Source organism: Symphalangus syndactylus, chromosome 10 (genome assembly GCF_028878055.3).
Source record: "Symphalangus syndactylus isolate Jambi chromosome 10, NHGRI_mSymSyn1-v2.1_pri, whole genome shotgun sequence".
Taxonomy (NCBI): domain Eukaryota; kingdom Metazoa; phylum Chordata; class Mammalia; order Primates; family Hylobatidae; genus Symphalangus; species Symphalangus syndactylus.
The window spans coordinates 107,052,370-107,070,116 of NC_072432.2; the positions used below are offsets into that span (position 1 = coordinate 107,052,370).

The 17,747-nt window shown below is 40.0% G+C and overlaps 1 protein-coding gene across 3 annotated transcripts in view; it reads left to right on the plus strand.

Annotated features, from left to right (window-relative positions):
- CPNE4 (copine 4) overlaps positions 1-17,747 on the plus strand; it is a 519,044-nt gene that overhangs the window by 493,385 nt on the left and 7,912 nt on the right. For all 3 annotated transcript variants that reach the window (XM_055295431.2, XM_055295430.2, XM_063610734.1), the window contains 4 exons: positions 4,508-4,562; positions 7,581-7,632; positions 10,010-10,143; positions 17,257-17,493. In XM_055295431.2, coding sequence (XP_055151406.1) covers positions 4,508-4,562; positions 7,581-7,632; positions 10,010-10,143; positions 17,257-17,493 — 478 coding nt within the window. The remainder of the gene's footprint in view (positions 1-4,507; positions 4,563-7,580; positions 7,633-10,009; positions 10,144-17,256; positions 17,494-17,747) is intronic.

The following is a 17,747-nucleotide window of genomic DNA, read 5'->3' on the forward strand; positions in this document are numbered from 1 at the left end:
AGGCAGAAATAAAGATGTTCTTTGAAACCAACAAGAACAAAGACACAACATACCAGAATCTCTGGGACACATTCAAAGCAGTGTGTAGAAGGAAATTTATAGCACTAAATGCCCACAAGAGAAAGCAGGAAAGATCCAAAATTGACACCCTAACATCACAATTAAAAGAACTAGAAAAGCAAGAGCAAACACATTCAAAAGCTAGCAGAAGGCTAGAAATAACTAAAATCAGAGCAGAACTGAAGGAAATAGAGACACAAAAAACCCTTCAAAAAATTAATGAATCCAGGAGCTGGTTTTTTGAAAAGATCAACAAAATTGATAGACTGCTAGCAAGACTAATAAAGAAGAAAAGAGAGAAGAATCAAATAGATGCCATAAAAAATGGAAAAGGGGATATCACCACCGATCCCACAGAAATACAATCTACCATCAGAGAATACTACAAACACCTCTATGCAAATAAACTAGAAAATCTAGAAGAAATGGATAAATTCCTCGACACATACACCCTCCCAAGACTAAACCAGGAAGAAGTTGAATCTCTGAATAGACCAATAACAGGCTCTGAAATTGTGGCAATAATCGATAGTTTACCAACCAAAAAGAGTCCCCAGGAACTGATGGATTCACAGTCGAATTCTACCAGAGGTACAAGGAGGAACTGGTACCATTCCTTCTGAAACTATTCCAATCGATAGAAAAAGAGGAAATCCTCCTTAACACATTTTATGAGGCCCGCATCATCCTGATACCAAAGCCTGGCAGAGATACAACCAAAAAAGAGAATTTCAGACCAATATCCTTGATGAACATTGATGCAAAAATCCTCAATAAAATACTGGCACACCAAATCCAGCAGCACATCAAAAAGCTTATCCACCATGATCAAGTGGGCTTCATCCCTGGGATGCAAGGCTGGTTCAACATACACAAATCAAAAATGTAATCCAGCATATAAACAGAACCAAAGACAAAAACCACATGATTATCTCAAGAGATGCAGAAAAGGCCTTTGACAAAATTCAACAACCTTCATGCTAAAAACTCTCAATAAATTAGGTATTGATGGGATATATCTCAAAATAATAAGAGCTATCTATGACAAACCCACAGCCAATATCATACTGAATGGGCAAAAACTGGAAGCATTCCCTTTGAAAACTGGCACAAGACAGAGATGCCCTCTCTCACCACTCCTATTCAACATAGTGCTGGAAGTTCTGGCCAGGGCAATCAGGCAGGAGAAGGAAATAAAGGGTATTCAATTAGGAAAAGAGGAAGTCAAATTGTCCCTGTTTGCAGATGACATGATTGTATATCTAGAAAACCCCATTGTCTCAGCCCAAAATCTCCTTAAGCTGATTAGCAACTTCAGCAAAGTCTCAGGATACAAAATCAATGTACAAAAATCACAAGCATTCTTGTACACCAATCACAGACAAACAGAGAGCCAAATCATGAGTGAACTCCCATTCATAATTGCTTCAAAGAGAATAAAATACCTAGGAATCCAGCTTACAAGGGATGTGAAGGACCTCTTCAAGGAGAACTACAAACCACTGCTCAATGAAATCAAAGAGGATACAAACAAATGGAAGAACATTCCATGCTCATGGGTTGGAAGAATCAATATCGTGAAAATGGCCATACTGCCCAAGGTAATTTATAGATTCAATGCCATCCCCATCAAGCTACCAATGACTTTCTTCACAGAATTGGAAAAAACTACTTTAAAGTTCATATGGAACCAAAAAAGAGCCCGCATCTCCAAGTCAATCCTAAGCCAAAAGAACAAAGCTGGAGGCATCACGCTACCTGACTTCAAACTATACTACAAGGCTACAGTGACCAAAACAGCATGGCACTGGTACCAAAACAGAGACATAGATCAATGGAACAGAACAGAGCCCTCAGAAAGAATGCCGCATATCTACAACTATCTGATCTGTGACAAACCTGACAAAAACAAGCAACGGGCTAAGGATTCCCTATTTAATAAATGGTGCTGGGAAAACTGGCTAGCCATATGTAGAAAGATGAAACTGGATTCCTTCCTTACACCTTATACAAAAATTAATTCAAGATGGATTAAAGACTTACATGTTAGACCTAAAACCATAAAAACCCTAGAAGAAAACCTAGGCAATACCATTCAGGACTTAGGCATGGGCAAGGACTTCATGTCTAAAACACCAAAAGCAATGGCAACAAAAGCCAAAATTGACAAATGGGATCTAATTAAACTAAAGAGCTTCTGCACAGCAAAAGAAACTACCATCAGAGTGAACAGGCAACCTACAAAATGGCAGAAAATTTTTGCAACCTACTCATCTGACAAAGGGCTAATACCCAGAATCTACAATGAACTCAAACAAATTTACAAGAAAAAAACAAACAACCCCATTAAAAAGTGGGCAAAGGACATGAACAGACACTTCTCAAAAGAAGACATTTATGCAGCCAAAAAACACATGAAAAAATGCTCATCATCACTGGCCATCAGAGAAAAGCAAATCAAAACCACAATGAGATACCATCTCACACCAGTTAGAATGGCCATCATTAAAAAGTCAGGAAACAACAGGTGCTGGACAGGATGTGGAGAGATAGGAACACTTTTACACTGTTGGTGAGACTGTAAACTAGTTCAACCTTTGTGGAAGTCAGTGTGGCGATTCCTCAGGGATCTACAACTAGAAATACCATTTGACCTAGCCATCCCATTACTGGGTATATACCCAAAGGACTATAAATCATGCTGCTATAAAGACATATGTACACGTATGTTTATTGCAGCACTATTCACAATAGCAAAGACTTGGAACCATCCCAAATGTCCAACAACGATAGACTGGATTAAGAGAATGTGGCACATATACACCATGGAATACTATGCAGCCATAAAAAATGATGAGTTCATGTCCTTTGTAGGGACGTGGATGAAATTGGAAACCATCATTCTCAGTAAACTATCACAAGGACAAAAAACCAAACACCGCATGTTCTCACTCATAGGTGGGAATTGAACAATGAGAACTCATGGACAAAGGAAGGGGAACATCACACTCCAGGGACAGTTGTGGGGTGGGGGGAGGGGGCAGGGACAGCATTAGGAGATATACCTAATGCTAAATGATGAGTTAATGGGTGCAGCACACCAACATGACACATGGATACATATGTAACAAACCTGCACATTGTGCACATGTACCCTAAAACCTAAAGTATAATAATAAAAATAAAAAATAAAAAATAAAGATCCAATATATGTGAATGAATAATTAAGAAAGAAACTCCAGTGTGCATAACTCAAACCAAAGGATATGTAAGTGATTCTCTCAGATTTTCACAAGAATCCTCCCTTCTTTTCATAGCCACATTTTAATAATTAAAATTCATGGATTATGTACTCATTAACTATTGAGCACACCTTCCATGACAAGTACTATAATAAATGGAGGGGCAGGGGGCAGTTGAGGCAGAGGACAGTGGAGATATAAAGATTTTAATGCCAAAGACAGGGTCTCTTTGAGTTCAAAAAACAAGAAAAGACATGTAAACAACTTATCACCGCTTGTATGTGATAAGGTGGTGGGCACAATGAGTCATGTAGAGGGAACAAAGCTCTGTCAAATTAGCCAAACTTACAAGCTTTCACTGCTTGTTTTTTGCTTTGGTTTGAGATGGAGTCTTGGTCTATTACCCGGGCTGGAGTGCAATGGTGCAGTCTTAGCTCACTGCAACCTCTGCCTCCAGGGTTCAAGCAATTCTCTTATGCCTCAGCCTCCTGAGTAGCTGGGATTACAGGAGTGCACCACCACGTCCAGCTAATTTTTGTATTTTTAGTAGAGATTGGGCTTCTCCATGTTGGTCAGACTGGTCTTGAACTCCTGGCCCCAAGTGATCTACCCGCCTTGGCCTCCCAAAGTTCTGGGATTACAGGAGTGAGCCACTGTACCTGGCCCCATTGCTTTTTAATATCCATTTGGATTCAGTCTTATCTGTATTTGAACTCTAGCTCTAATTAGTGGCATGATCTTGGACAAGTCACTTTACCTCTCAAGGCCTTTCCCCACCTGCAGAAGAGGAATAACAATCTCTCCCTGTAAGTATTTTAAAAGATGATACATACAAAAGGTTCTAACACAGTCAACCCTAACAGTTACCTAGTTCATGGTCACTTCTCAAAGGAAACAGAAAGTTCAAAGTTGAAATGGAGGCCACTGATGAAAGGGTAGGGCCATTTTATTTCTTAGTATAGAATCTAGCAAAAAAGGGAGGAAGTTGTAGACTAATGACTGTAATGAACTTAAGGGGTTATTTCTTGATTTTAATTATCCATGCTATTGCTACCCCCATCACCACAGACAATCAAGAAGCATGAGTCAGCACTGGCATAGCAACATGGCCTAGCAACCTAGTAATGTAGGTTCATGTTTTCTTCCTCATTAAATGAATAAATTAAGCAACTTCTTGTTTTTTCTTTTCTTCATTTTGGTTTCAGTGACAAAATGTTCCCTGCCTTTGGGTTTGGTGCCAGGATACCTCCAGAGTACACGGTGAGTGAGTGGAGATGGGATCTTCTTCCACTTCACCGTGGTCAAAAGATAACTTGGGTTTTCTTTGCAGCAGTCTCACTCTCTTGACTCTGACATAACTATGTCAGTAGGGCATAAAGAGTCAGAAATTGTCTTCAGAATCAGTGAGATTAACTCCCTAGGGCCTGTCTCTTGATGAAACCCTATCTCCTGGTATTTTGGATGGGTCTTCTCAGAGGTCCAGATGAGGAGTTTCATTGTTTCGTTTCTTATAAATGTGGTCAGAGTCTGAGAAAACACTCAAGAAGTTGATCTCCAGGGGCTCAGAACCTATCCATTCATATATCCCCTAGGCAATAGAATTCTATTGGCAATGCCAACTGGGAAAGTCTGTGACAATGGAGTCTACAAACTTCCTTATCCCAAGTCTCCAAGTCCAAGTCTTGTATGGGAGACACAGAGAAGTTGTGAAGAAAGAACTATTATGAGTTAGAGAATTGGGAAGCTGAAATGTTCTTATGAAGACATTGGAATCCTATTTGGTTTTGATAATGATTTCTCATGACAGAAAAAAGGCAAAGATTGTGTATAGATAAATTTGCACTGTGATGAGGCTGAGACACTACTGTAATATTCTAGATGCTCCTGTAGAACATTCTCCACAGAGAACTCATGCCCACTAGGTGGACAGGGCCTTGGAGAGACAGCAGGGTACCTGCCCTAGCCTCCACCTTACCAGTGCCTCTGAGGTCTGAGCTAAGTACAAACAACACTGCCCAATCCTCAATTTCTCTTTTACTGGTTGTGTCTGAGCCACAGGTGAGGAGGCAGATGCTGACATTTGCTCCCTCACTAGAGCCATCACATAAAGGGCTTTCCGCTTACGTATCCTTTTTGAAAGAGGAAATCAATCTCCCTGTCCCTCCTAGAGTGAACAGTGGATAAACTGTCTTGTCTCCCTGACTTGTTCTCCTTTTTTGCCTTGTATTCCACACTGGCCTTCCTGCTGGGCATAGCTACATAATTCTAGAAGCATTTATTAGAAATAGAGCTTGTGGAGAGAAAGAATATAGAACAAGAGTTATCAACTGGTGGCCTGTAGACATTATTCAGGCTACCAATATGTTATATTTGACACACTTTTAAAAAACGAATTCAGCAGTTGCATATAAAATGTCAGATTTCTGGCTTCTCTTGAAAACCTGAAAGGCCTGGCAACACTAAGATTAAAAGATGACCTATACAAGAATAAGCTGGAGCTGAGGAGATATAGGCCCCTTCAAATCAGGAATGTAAACAGGTGAATGCCCACTTTCTTCATAGAGCTGCTGAATAGCTCAATAGCCATCAGCCCAACTACCCAGGGATTCTTGAGTTTTCACCACATCCCCACCAGGTGGTCTTCCAGCCTCAGGTTGACCCAACAGGGCTGAGGACAAAACTATGCACCATACCTTTTTCTCACTAATGACATCTTTTTTGTTCCCTTCCTGGAGTAACTAATCCTTCTTGCTGTTTTCTGAAGTCCTCTTGTTCACTTGATCCCCTAACTCCATCCTTCCTGTCAGCAAAATCCCCTGGTTATTCTCGTTTCAATGGGCATCTCTCACATTTCCCCATTTCTGGTCCCCAGATATATTTCTGGTCCCCTAATTTCTCCCATTCCTCAGACAAGCACTGATGATTTGAGCAGCTCAGGTGCCCCCCGGAGAGTTTACAAGGTTGCCACAATTTACTTCTTAGGACAAAATCTCAGAGTATGCATTGAAACTGAAACACAAGCACCTCTGTCTTAGTTTGCACTTCCTCAGAAACAGATCTTGAGAGAAGGGTTTGGATGCAAATAGCTTATTTGAAAGGTGGAGGAAACCACAATAGAGATTGGGAAGTGGAAGTCAGCATAGAGTATATTATCAAGTCAGTTACTGCTGTTGGCAACTGGTGCTTAACTCTGCTGAAGAACCCTAGGAGACAATATACAGCACACAGGGACCCCGAGGGATAAGGGAGCTGGGGTATGTATACATCACCTCCTGTTAATTACTGATTACTCCCAAGGGTCACTTTTAGCCTGTCACTTGGGCAAGCAAGGCAGGCCCTGGAGGCCAGGAAAAAAACTTAAGGTAAACAAAGCAAATAAGATGACTGAAGTCAGCTGGCTTCCCTGGAAGTGCTAAGAGCAAGGGAATAGGATAAGCACTGAGAGCATCACCGATCACCACCCACTAAGAAAACAGGTGTCTTTTAACACAGTGACCTATTTTATACATACCCAAAAGAGTCAGAGCTTGGAAATATCCTTTGAAATGAAATTCTCCATAAAATACCAAATGATTCAATAAAAATGTCCAGATGCCAGAACATCTATCTTGTTTTATCAGGTTTTTGTAAAGAAAAAAGTGAACAATATGTTATTTGACCTTGTGCATAGGTTCTGCCAGGTAGAGGAATTTGTGTTGAAATATTACAAAGTATATTACTTTACTATGTTTCCAAAAGTAGAGTGTAGTCTGTTTTACCTGTAGGTATGTGAAAATCCTCCTGCCCTGTAGTTCTGCATATCATGTTAATGATTCTTAAGTGTCAACTGCTTAGCTGAAGCTTTTATAACCATCGCTATCTTGAGCAGTCAGCTTGGGTTATTGAGTTTTTTTGTTTTTATTTTTGTTTTAATCACTGGGTCCAAATAGAGCTCAGCCAAATCTAAGCCTCCAGTCTGTGGCCAGTTCTATCTAGCAGCTATTTGAAGTTGTCTTTCTGAAATCTTTTCTTGGATTTTTTTATAAGCCTTACTCTCCCCTCCTGACAGCATTTATCTGATTCTAGAAAATCTTCCTGTCACCTCAACTCCACAGGAAGCTTAGAATTCACCCTCCATCTCATACTGATTGTGTAAAGGCTTGAAATGGTTCCTGCTGCTTAACACATAATGAATGTAATGGGCATTTGTTTGCAAACTCTAAACCCCAGTGCCTTCTTACTGGATTAAAGTTGTAATTCTCCTTTCTTCCTGTTTTTTAAATTTTAATCGGTGTCTAGGTCTCTCATGACTTTGCAATCAACTTTAATGAAGACAACCCAGAATGTGCAGGTAAAGCACAACGTGAAAGAAAGCCAGCATCACAGTCCTTCCCTCTGCGCCTTTCCCATTTTAGTTTATCTCCGCTGGTGTAGCATATTAGTTACGATTGTCCACAGCATCTCTGCTTTCTGTATCAACATAAACCATGCTACTCCACAGGCAAGAGAAAGCCATGATAACAGAGCAGAAAAATAAGAACTGGAAAAGAGAATGCAGAAGAGGTCTTGAGTGTATGGCAATAATGTTGATCCCAGCCCGGGATTCCTTGGGCCATAATAATAATAATAATAATAATAATAATAATAATAATAATAATGGAAAGTTCACCTGCTAGGCAGTGATACAATATCTCTCTTTCTGTTTTCCAAATTTTCATCAAGTTTTTTTTTTTTTTTTTTTTTACAACTTCATCTCTGTGCCGATATAAGGAGAGGGAGAAACATGGAAATCATTTCCCACTTCCGGCATATTGGCCAAGGACGTGGCCTCAGCGAGTTTGAACAAGCAGCATCATGGCTTTGTGCCAGAGAAAGCCTGCTCAAAGATTCTGGTTCATGTTCCATGGTTTCCAGCCAGAATTCTCTGACATGATTTCACAAAATAATGATACTGAAACTATGATGATAATTATTATAATAAATTTTGTTCTAGAATGATTTTTTGTTTTCTAAGTAACAGAGCCAAGTACCTATGTTGCTATGAAGATCATAAGACATTTTTGCACTAGAAATGTCCATATCTCTCTCTTCCTTCTTGTCAAGGAGGAAGGAGGCTAAATCAGTATTAATTCAGATCCAGTAGAGTGTGTAAGGCATCTAGCAGTTAATGGCCAAGAATATGATATCAATACTATTGAGTCTGAACTTAGTAACCTCCAAGACCAATCTCCATTCTGCCATTTTTTCCACTAATGTATTCTTCATCCTCAGTTTATTATGGATTAGACTTTCCTCATCCCCAACCACCCCCATTCTGCAACTGTAAGAGTGGCTTCCCCCACAGCAGAATGAAATATAAACCCTGGTATTCACCTGTTTTATACTTTTAGAATTCATCTGATACTTTTCAAGAGGAAATCAAACTTGCTTATCTTAGGCAAAAGCTCAAGAACCAAAAAAAGATAAGGAGCTTCTATTCAGCATCACTTAACTTCAGAACCAGACTGCAAAATGACTTGGCATCTGTCTTTAGAATGATAGGCTTTGAGGCAGGGCCAAGTGGGTGCAGGATTGCCAATGAGGTTGGGAGCATGTATGTAAGGGCAGAATAGAACAGAACTTGCTCATCTAAAATACCCAAGAGCTATTTTGCAGTGCATGGTGGTTATGGAGAACAGTCTCAGGAGGGAATTGTGTGGATCCCTCTGGCCAAAAACAGGAACAATGTGCTATTTCAGAAAAGAAAGGGATAGAAGGATGAGCTGAATAGGGGAAGGCAAGCATAACACAGGCACAGACAACAAGAGGAGCCATTTGAATAACAATCATTTGTAATGAGATTATTGCTGTGGGATCAGAATGATAACATGAAATGTGCAGTCAAGATGTATCAAGTGCTAGGAGAAGCTGTATAGATAGGACTGCCTCTCCTGGCAGAGTCCCATCCTTTTCTATTTCCTGGGCTCATATGGCCTCAGGATGGAAGCCCCCCTTTAAATGAGGGGTTGTCCATGATGATAACCATCACTTATCCGTACTCAGTGCCCAGGAGATGAGTATATCAGCCACTTTGCTCATTCATCACACACTTGGTGAGCATTACATTTGCTCAATACTGCCTCAAGCTCTTTGGGGAAATACAAAAAATAAGTAAGTCATGATTCCTGCCCACAAAGAGTATAACATCCAGAAAGATGGTCATGGGAACTCCTGACTCTTATAGAGGGCACGGGTAGTATCTACTAGAGTCAACAAGATCGTGTGCAAACAAGTGCAACATTGAAGCTAGCTTGCTAGTGGCTAAGAACACAGTGCTGAGAGCCAGGCAGACCCAAGTTTAAATCCTGAGTCTTGAACACACTTGCTATGTGACCCAGGGCAGATCATTGAACATCTCTAAGCCTTTGTTTCTTCACCTATAAAATGGGTATAACATCTATTTCATTATGCTATGAGGAGCAAATGAAATCTTATGTATAAAGTAGGATATTAGGGGAAATTTTGTGGAAATCGTTGCTTTTGACTTTAGCTTTTAAAGAGGAGAATGATTTCAGTGGGGAAGGAGGCATCAACCCTACCAATGTGGTATTCCTTTTTATCTTAAGAACATAAATGTGATGTTGATAAGGACTATTTGAGATATTTAATGCTTTACTTTTGTGTGTGTTTGGCTATAAATATATTTGGAGTGACTCTGGAGCTGTTGATCTTTGCCAATTTCACCTCAGGAATTCAAGGAGTTGTGGAAGCCTATCAAAGCTGTCTTCCTAAGCTCCAACTCTACGGTCCCACCAACATTGCCCCCATCATCCAGAAGGTTGCCAAGTCAGCGTCAGAGGAAACTAACACCAAGGAGGCATCGGTAAGGAGGGGGCTATTTGCCTCCTAAGGGGAGCTTACTCTTCCTCACCTGGATATGGGCCGTAAGACCCATCTCACTCTGACAATAAATTCCAACACTTCTACCTGTGTGAATTTGGACAAGTGACTTAACCTCCTCCTATCCTCAGTCTTGACATCTGAAACATGGGGATAATCAAACCCATCTTTGCTGGGTTGTGAGGCTAAGAGATGACACATGTCAAATGTCTACCACATTGTCTGAACACAGGAGAGACTCAACAATGCAAGTTACTATATTCACTAAAGTATGTCATATCCACCTCCTGTCCTTGAAAAGGAAAAAGAAAGGTTTAAAAATAAGCTTGCTTTTTAAGGTACCCATACTACAGATGGAAGCAAAGCACCACGGAAGTAAAACAATGGATGATTCTGCCTCCTGGTGGTAAAGCGCAGCAGCACAAAACATCGCAGCAAAAATTGGTTTCATAGTCTATTGCTTTTCTTAAGAAAAATGCAAACCAAGACCAGAGTTTGAGTTTTTCCCGTAATATTTTAGAAGTAAATATATTACCATAATAACTTCTGTATTTATTTTAATAACATTAATACATGTCTTTTCAGCTTTATGATTTTTTCCAGATTTAGTAGAATATTACCAATGTCTGAAGTTTGCTCTGTAATTTTATCCTGGGTACTGAGTTTTTATTTAAAAAAATACTACTCCCTTATCTTCTTACATCAATTACCTTCTTGCACTGTCTGCGTGTTCTCAGCCTTCCTTCATGTTAGAATGGATAGAGGACCATGCTCCTACCTCATGTCAACATCTTCTTTTGTGTACTTGAGCACATCTCCTCTGAATTATCCAGGAACTTTGACTCTGCAGTTATATTCTCACTCTTTCTCCTATCATCTATTGTTTTCCTTTCTACTTCCCTTTGTACTGAAGACTCATTCTCATTAACAACTACTCATTCAATAACATCTCCTGCTTTAAGTTAATATCTCCCCCTTGACTCTGCTTTGCCCTTTAGCTACTGTCCTTAACTTCTTCCCGCTTATAATCTGCACTCCATGCAGCAACTAGATTGATCTTTTAAAAATATAATTAGTATTGCATCATTCCTTTTTTCTAAATTCTCTAATACTTCTCATCATACTTGGAGTAAAATCTAAATTCCCTGATGTGGCTTAGAAGACACTATAGGATCTAATCTCTGCCTACCTCTCTGATCTTAATTCTTATCACTTTCTCTTTTGCTCCCTATATTTCAGCCACACTGACCTTCTTGCTGTTCCACAAACACACCAAATATATTCCCACCTCGAGGCCTTTTCACTTACTGCTCCCCTGCCAGGGTTTCTCTCACCCAAACCTCCATATGATCCATCCTCTGACTTTGTTAACATCTCTGCTCAACTCTCAACCCCTCTGAACGTTCCCCCTGGCTACCTTATCTAAAATAGCCAACCCACCCACCCACACCATGTCTCAGCTTTACTTTTCTTCTTAGTACTCATCACCATCTGAAATATTTTAGGTGCATCTACTAACCTGTATATTTTATGTCTCTCTACTTTCATATGGAAGCTCTACAATAAGACTTGTTCACTAGTATATCCCTAGTACACAAAACAATGCCTGCACACAGTATATGCTTAATAAATACTTATTTAAAGAATGCATATAAAACCACTCTATTTTTCATATTTATATGATGAAAAGTACTTTACATTTTCTTTTGTAAAATTGGTGTGTATCTTAAATATTGCACATCTTATACGCCAGAAAATAGTGTTGCTGTTTTCATTATAATTTGAAGTCTCTCCTACTTGAAAAGATCCAAATTCCCAAGGTCCCTAGAGAGAACAAGAGTCACTGCATGCCTTTGGTTCAGTCCACTGGCCCTTCCATACATCTCATTATCATCTTCAGCTACTCTGGGCTTGGGTCATTGAGTGACATGAGCAATTCCTACAAGGGAATAGGAATAGTTTGAAGCAAAATTTTGTTTTAGACTCATAATTTTTCCATGTCCTTTTATTAACATAGTTGACCACAGTTTCAATCTTCTACCCAACATCCATCAGGTGACCCATAGCTATCCATAAGAAACAAATGGGTCTGATCTGTGGGGCATGTTCTCTCATCTCCTCTGTTCATTACATCATGTTCTTGAAATCACTAACCAGTGGTTTGACTATGAAAAGGACTGGAGACCCTGGGGAGCTAAGTGTGTGTTACTTCAAATAATTACTTCAGAATAGTGAATATATACAACTGTGGATATATTAGCCTTTATGCTGGGCAGAGACACTCTGTAAGCTGAGATCTTGTCCAGCAGTGATGCTGAGGATTTAATCCAAGCCAAGTCTTTTCCAGGTGTGAAAGCTAAGAAAATCATGACTCCTCTCTGCTCATCTTTCCTCTTCTTTTCAGAAGCCATGAACACTACTAATTTTTTTTTTTTGAGACAGGGTCTTGGTCTATCACCCAAGCTGAAGTGCAGTGGCACAATCATGGCTCACTACAACTTTGAACCTTTGGGGCTCAAGCAATCCTCTGGCCCCAGCCTCCCAAATAGCTGGGACCAAAGGCATGTGCCACCACACCCAGCTAATTTTTATATTTTTTGTAGAGATAGGGTCTTGCTATATTGCCCAGGCTGGTCTCAAACTCCTGGGCTCAAACAATCCTCCTTCTTTAGCCTCCCAGTGTTCTGGGGTTACAGGCATGAGCCAATGCATCTGGCTAACCACCAACACTTCTCAGGATTATAGACCAACATCTCCACCAGTGTGTGGGCCCTGCAAGACTTCCCCTAATGCATCTCTTTCTGACCACCGAGGTCTTGGAGCAAATTTGAACCTTCGTAGATGCAAGATTTAGGAATAAGGTTTGGATGTGACCATTATTTTATTTTATGTTTTAACCTTTTTTTCAGCACCAGAACAAATTCTTCAAATGATAACTTGCTTAGAAACTCAACATATAAAATAGACTTTAAAAATACACTATTCTTGTCAAATTTGGTCTAAGGAGTAGAGTCAGAAACTTGTCCATTCTCTTTAGCTCCTTTATCCTCAAGAGCATCCAAGGCATCCCTAAGGGCTCCCTGGGGCCCAGTTTAAAAATTGGATGATCTCATCCCCTCTAGGGTACCAGGACTCATATGGCTAAAAAGAGAACAAAACTAATGTAGGTCTGGATTTCAGGCTGATATAGAACAGCATGAGCTTTGGGCCATCACTCACTCCCTCAGGGATAGCTGGGTCTGCAATGAAAGGACAGGTCATTAAATGGGACCACATTTAAGAAGCATCCAACCCACATATCTCCATATAAATTACCCCTATAGACCAAGAATATATGTTTTTCCCCAGAGGTTTCTCCTGTTCTTTGAAAAGTCTGTGGTCCAGAGTCCCTTGTTATCTCTAAGGGTCATAAACTTGAACATCTTCAGCAAGCTGTGCCAGGGAGTCTGTTGCTATAGGATTTTCTCCTTGATTTTGTGGAACTCTTCCAAGTAAAAAATGCCCCTCTTTATCTAAACAGGACCTCAAGCATATTCAAAGACTATAATATTTCATCCATGAGCATTTTCCCAGTCTGACTTTAGAAGGAACTGTTATTGTTTGCTTTATTGGAAATTTCCATCAGGTTTCAATCCTGAAGTCTACAGCCTAGTGCCTTTAGCTAGATTAAACCTGGCAGGATCAGATTCCAGAATCCTGACAATCTCTTCAGACCAGCAGTTCTTAAACTTTTTGTTCCACAGACCCCTTTAGCAGCTGATAAAGTTCATAGATCCCTTCTCAGAAGTGGGTTTGTGTGTGTGTGTGTGTGTGTGTGTGTGTGTGTGTGTGTGTGTGTGTTTTAGATGGAGTCTTGCTCTGTTGCCAGGCTGGAGTGCAGTGGCAGCTCACTGCAACCTCTGACTCCCTAGATCAAGTGATTCTCCTGCCTCAGCATCCCGAGTAGCTGGGATTACAGGCACGTGCCACTATGCCCGGCCAATTTTTGTATTTTTAGTAGAGACGGGGTTTCACCATGTTGGCCAAGATGGTCTCGATCTCCTGACCTCATGATCCGCCCACCTCGGCCTTCCAAAGTGCTGGGATTACAGGCGTGAGCCACTGCACCTGGCCAGAAGTATTTTTAAATGTACAACATGAGACCCATATTATAAAGTAAACCAATTATATTGAAATGCAGTTAGCAAAATATTTTTTAAAAGGAAGATGGAGACATCATAAATACAGTAATAAAATGCTTCTTTATTTACATATTAAATTATGAGAACCAGTAGTTTGTCTAATAATTCTGTAATTTCTAAGTTGTGTTAAACATAAATGATACATTGAAATATATGTAGGTACTGTAACAGGAAAATATGTTTTTTTATTAATAACTAAGCCACAAGTAGAACTAATATTAATTTGATTTGTTGATTACACTTATAGTGAAAAAATGATAAATTTTACTTAGAGATTAGTGAAAATAAAAATGTAATTTACCCCAAGTTTACAGACTGCCTGAAATCTTGCAGTAGTCCATGGAGACAGGTAAGAACCCCTAGTTCAGATCAGCAGTCAATAAACTATAACTAAACTAAACTGTTTTTCAGTGGCTTGCAAGCTGAGAATGGTTTTTAGATTTTTTAATTGTTGAAAAAATCAAAAGTAGAATAATATTTGTATTTTGTGACATATGAAAATTTTGTGACATTAAAAATCAGTGTCCATAAATAAAATATTATTGGAACACAGCCTCTCCCATTCATTTTAAATATTGTCTACGGCTGTTTTCACACTACAGTGGCAGTGTTAGGTAGTTGTGACAGAGACCATTATGTTCTACAAAGCCTAAAATACTTATTAATGTCCCTTGACAAAAAATAGTTTCCTGACCTCTGCTGTAGACCATTACGACTCTAAAGTTTCTCAATGTGGTAGTATGACTATCAGGTTGTTTTATTTCTTAAGGCATTTATCAGGTAGTGGAGATTCATCTGCTGAACTCTAAGATCAAATCAGACAGGAGTTAGGGGAAGGTAGAGAATAAAGGTAGGAGAAACAGAAGTGTGATTCACTCGAGGGCCCACCTTCTCATGAATCAGAAGTAGTCTCCTTTTAGGTGTGCCATCTGCCCTGGTCTTCCAAGTGCACTCTAGAGGGGGTGACTTATGATTCTGGTATATTCTATACTCCTTCCCTCCATCCCCAAACCACCAACAGTGCCTCTTTCTGCCGCTTCTCTCTGCACCTCCCTACCCCCTCCATCACTTCATCCTACTGAAATCCTTCTCTAAACTCTCAAGCCAACTTCCTTGTGAACATATATAACTCAGAAAATATAGACATAGATGGAAACATACAAGTGGAATGAATCTGAAAACCAAACTGGGAATTCAGCTAGGACTAGGGGTGAGTGGTTAGTTAATGGACATGGAACAGAATCAGCCTCTGCATTAGACTGTATGAAAAGCATTCAGAACATGTGGCTATCTTCATCATAGTGTGAAGTTCACCTACCTCCAGCTTACATTTTTCATTTAAAACATTTTTTCAGGCTCACAGAAAAAAAATGAAATTCTTTAGTACTACCAAACTATTTGCAACCTTAAGTATATGATTCTCAAAAACAGATGTTTCAAAATGTCACTCTTCTATCCAATCTTTCTCCTTCGAAGTATGGTAATGTGGAATGGCTTAATCTCACACTTACTACCTATAAATGTTGGGCATCTTGCAGGATTATATTGAAAGTTCTTTTCTGTTTAGCCTGAGCTGCATCTGACTAATCTGCTTCTCTTTCCTCTTACCAGTAAAGGCCATCATGATGCCTCTCATGTTGACTAAAAATAGTGATGACCTCCAATGGGTCATCCTTCTCCAGGCCCCAGAGCACTTTCCAAGGCTTCCCTGTGCTGCTGAGTACAGCACCTTTCCTCCAATTCCCATCTCTGCTGAGTCATCTTCCAGCTTTCCAGATGGAAAGGGGCCAGGCAGGCTGCAGGCCAGAAGTCAGGACTTAAAGCAGGAAGCCATGGGAGCACTGCAACCTTCTGCAAGTGTGCCTGGACAAGAGCTGCCACCTTTGTGGCACATGGCCTTCAGAGGGAGAGACTGCAACCCTGACCCTCTTATAGCAGGACTTTAGACTAGTGCCATCCAGTGGAAATATAACACGAGTTATGTATACAATTTTAAATACTTCAGTAACTGTATTTTAAAAAGTAAAAAGAAACAGAGAAATCCATTTTAATTGTATATTCTATTTAACCCAACATAGCCAACATATTGTCATTTTAGCATGTACTCCATATAAAAAAATTATTAATGAAATAATCTGCATTCTATTTTGTCTAATAAGTCTTCAAAATCCACATGTATTTTATACTTACAGCATGTCAGTTTGGATGCTAAGTTGTCATCATAAATACTTGATCTTTGTTTAGATTTTATAGTTATAGCTTAATCATAATAACTACCTCACTGACAGTTACAAAGAAAGAAAAAGTAGATTAATCTACTGAAGTTGTTCCAAACACACTTAAAATGTTTCTAATAACTGAATTGGTTATCCAATTTTAACGTTAAATTTAAATTCATTACAATTAAATAAAATATAAAATTCAGTTCATCACTTGCTCTAGCCACATTTCAAGGGCCGAGTAGTCTCATGGGGTTAGTCATCATTGTATTGGATGTCATATCTTTAGATTTTTAAATATATTCAAGCAAAGAAGATCATATAAATTATTGGGTCCCACCCCTCATTTGAGAAATGAAGAAGCTCAGACACAGAGGAGTCAAGGGATCGTCCCAGGGTCTCACAGAATGAGGCTTTGAAGCCTGTCCTCCTAACTTTTGGTCTGCTGCTCTTTCCTTGTAACTGTCAGTGAGGTAGTTATTATAATTAAGCTATAATTGCCATTCCTACCTTTAAGCTCCATTCATCAGAACCCTAAGCCTTTAGGACTGTCAGCACAGACACTCAAAAAACGTATGTCATCACTGTTGCTTTGGTCAATGTGCAGTGAGGCCACCTGGGTGTCTAACTGGTATTGTATTGTCCTTGTCTCCCTCATCTCTTCACCCCCTGTCATCATGGGGCATCTGATTGCAGCAATACTTCATCCTGCTGATCCTGACAGACGGTGTCATCACAGACATGGCCGACACCCGGGAGGCCATTGTCCATGCCTCCCACCTCCCCATGTCAGTCATCATCGTGGGAGTAGGGAATGCTGACTTCAGTGACATGCAGATGCTGGACGGTGACGATGGGATTCTGAGGTCACCCAAGGGAGAGCCTGTTCTTCGAGACATCGTCCAGTTCGTGCCCTTCAGGAACTTCAAACACGTATGCATATACACACTGGGGCACTTTCCATGGAAGAGCAGAACCAAAGCATGCTCACCTCCCACATTTGTCCACCAATGTTTACAGTGATCCACCATTCTTGAAGCAACACCAGCTATGCTCTATATACCCTTGCTGTGGGAGATGACCTGGCTTAGCTATCCCTTCCTGCGCCACGTCATCTCCCACAACAAGGATATGTAGAGCATGACTCTGGAGAAAAAAATTATAAATTGAGTTACAGATCAGAAGCC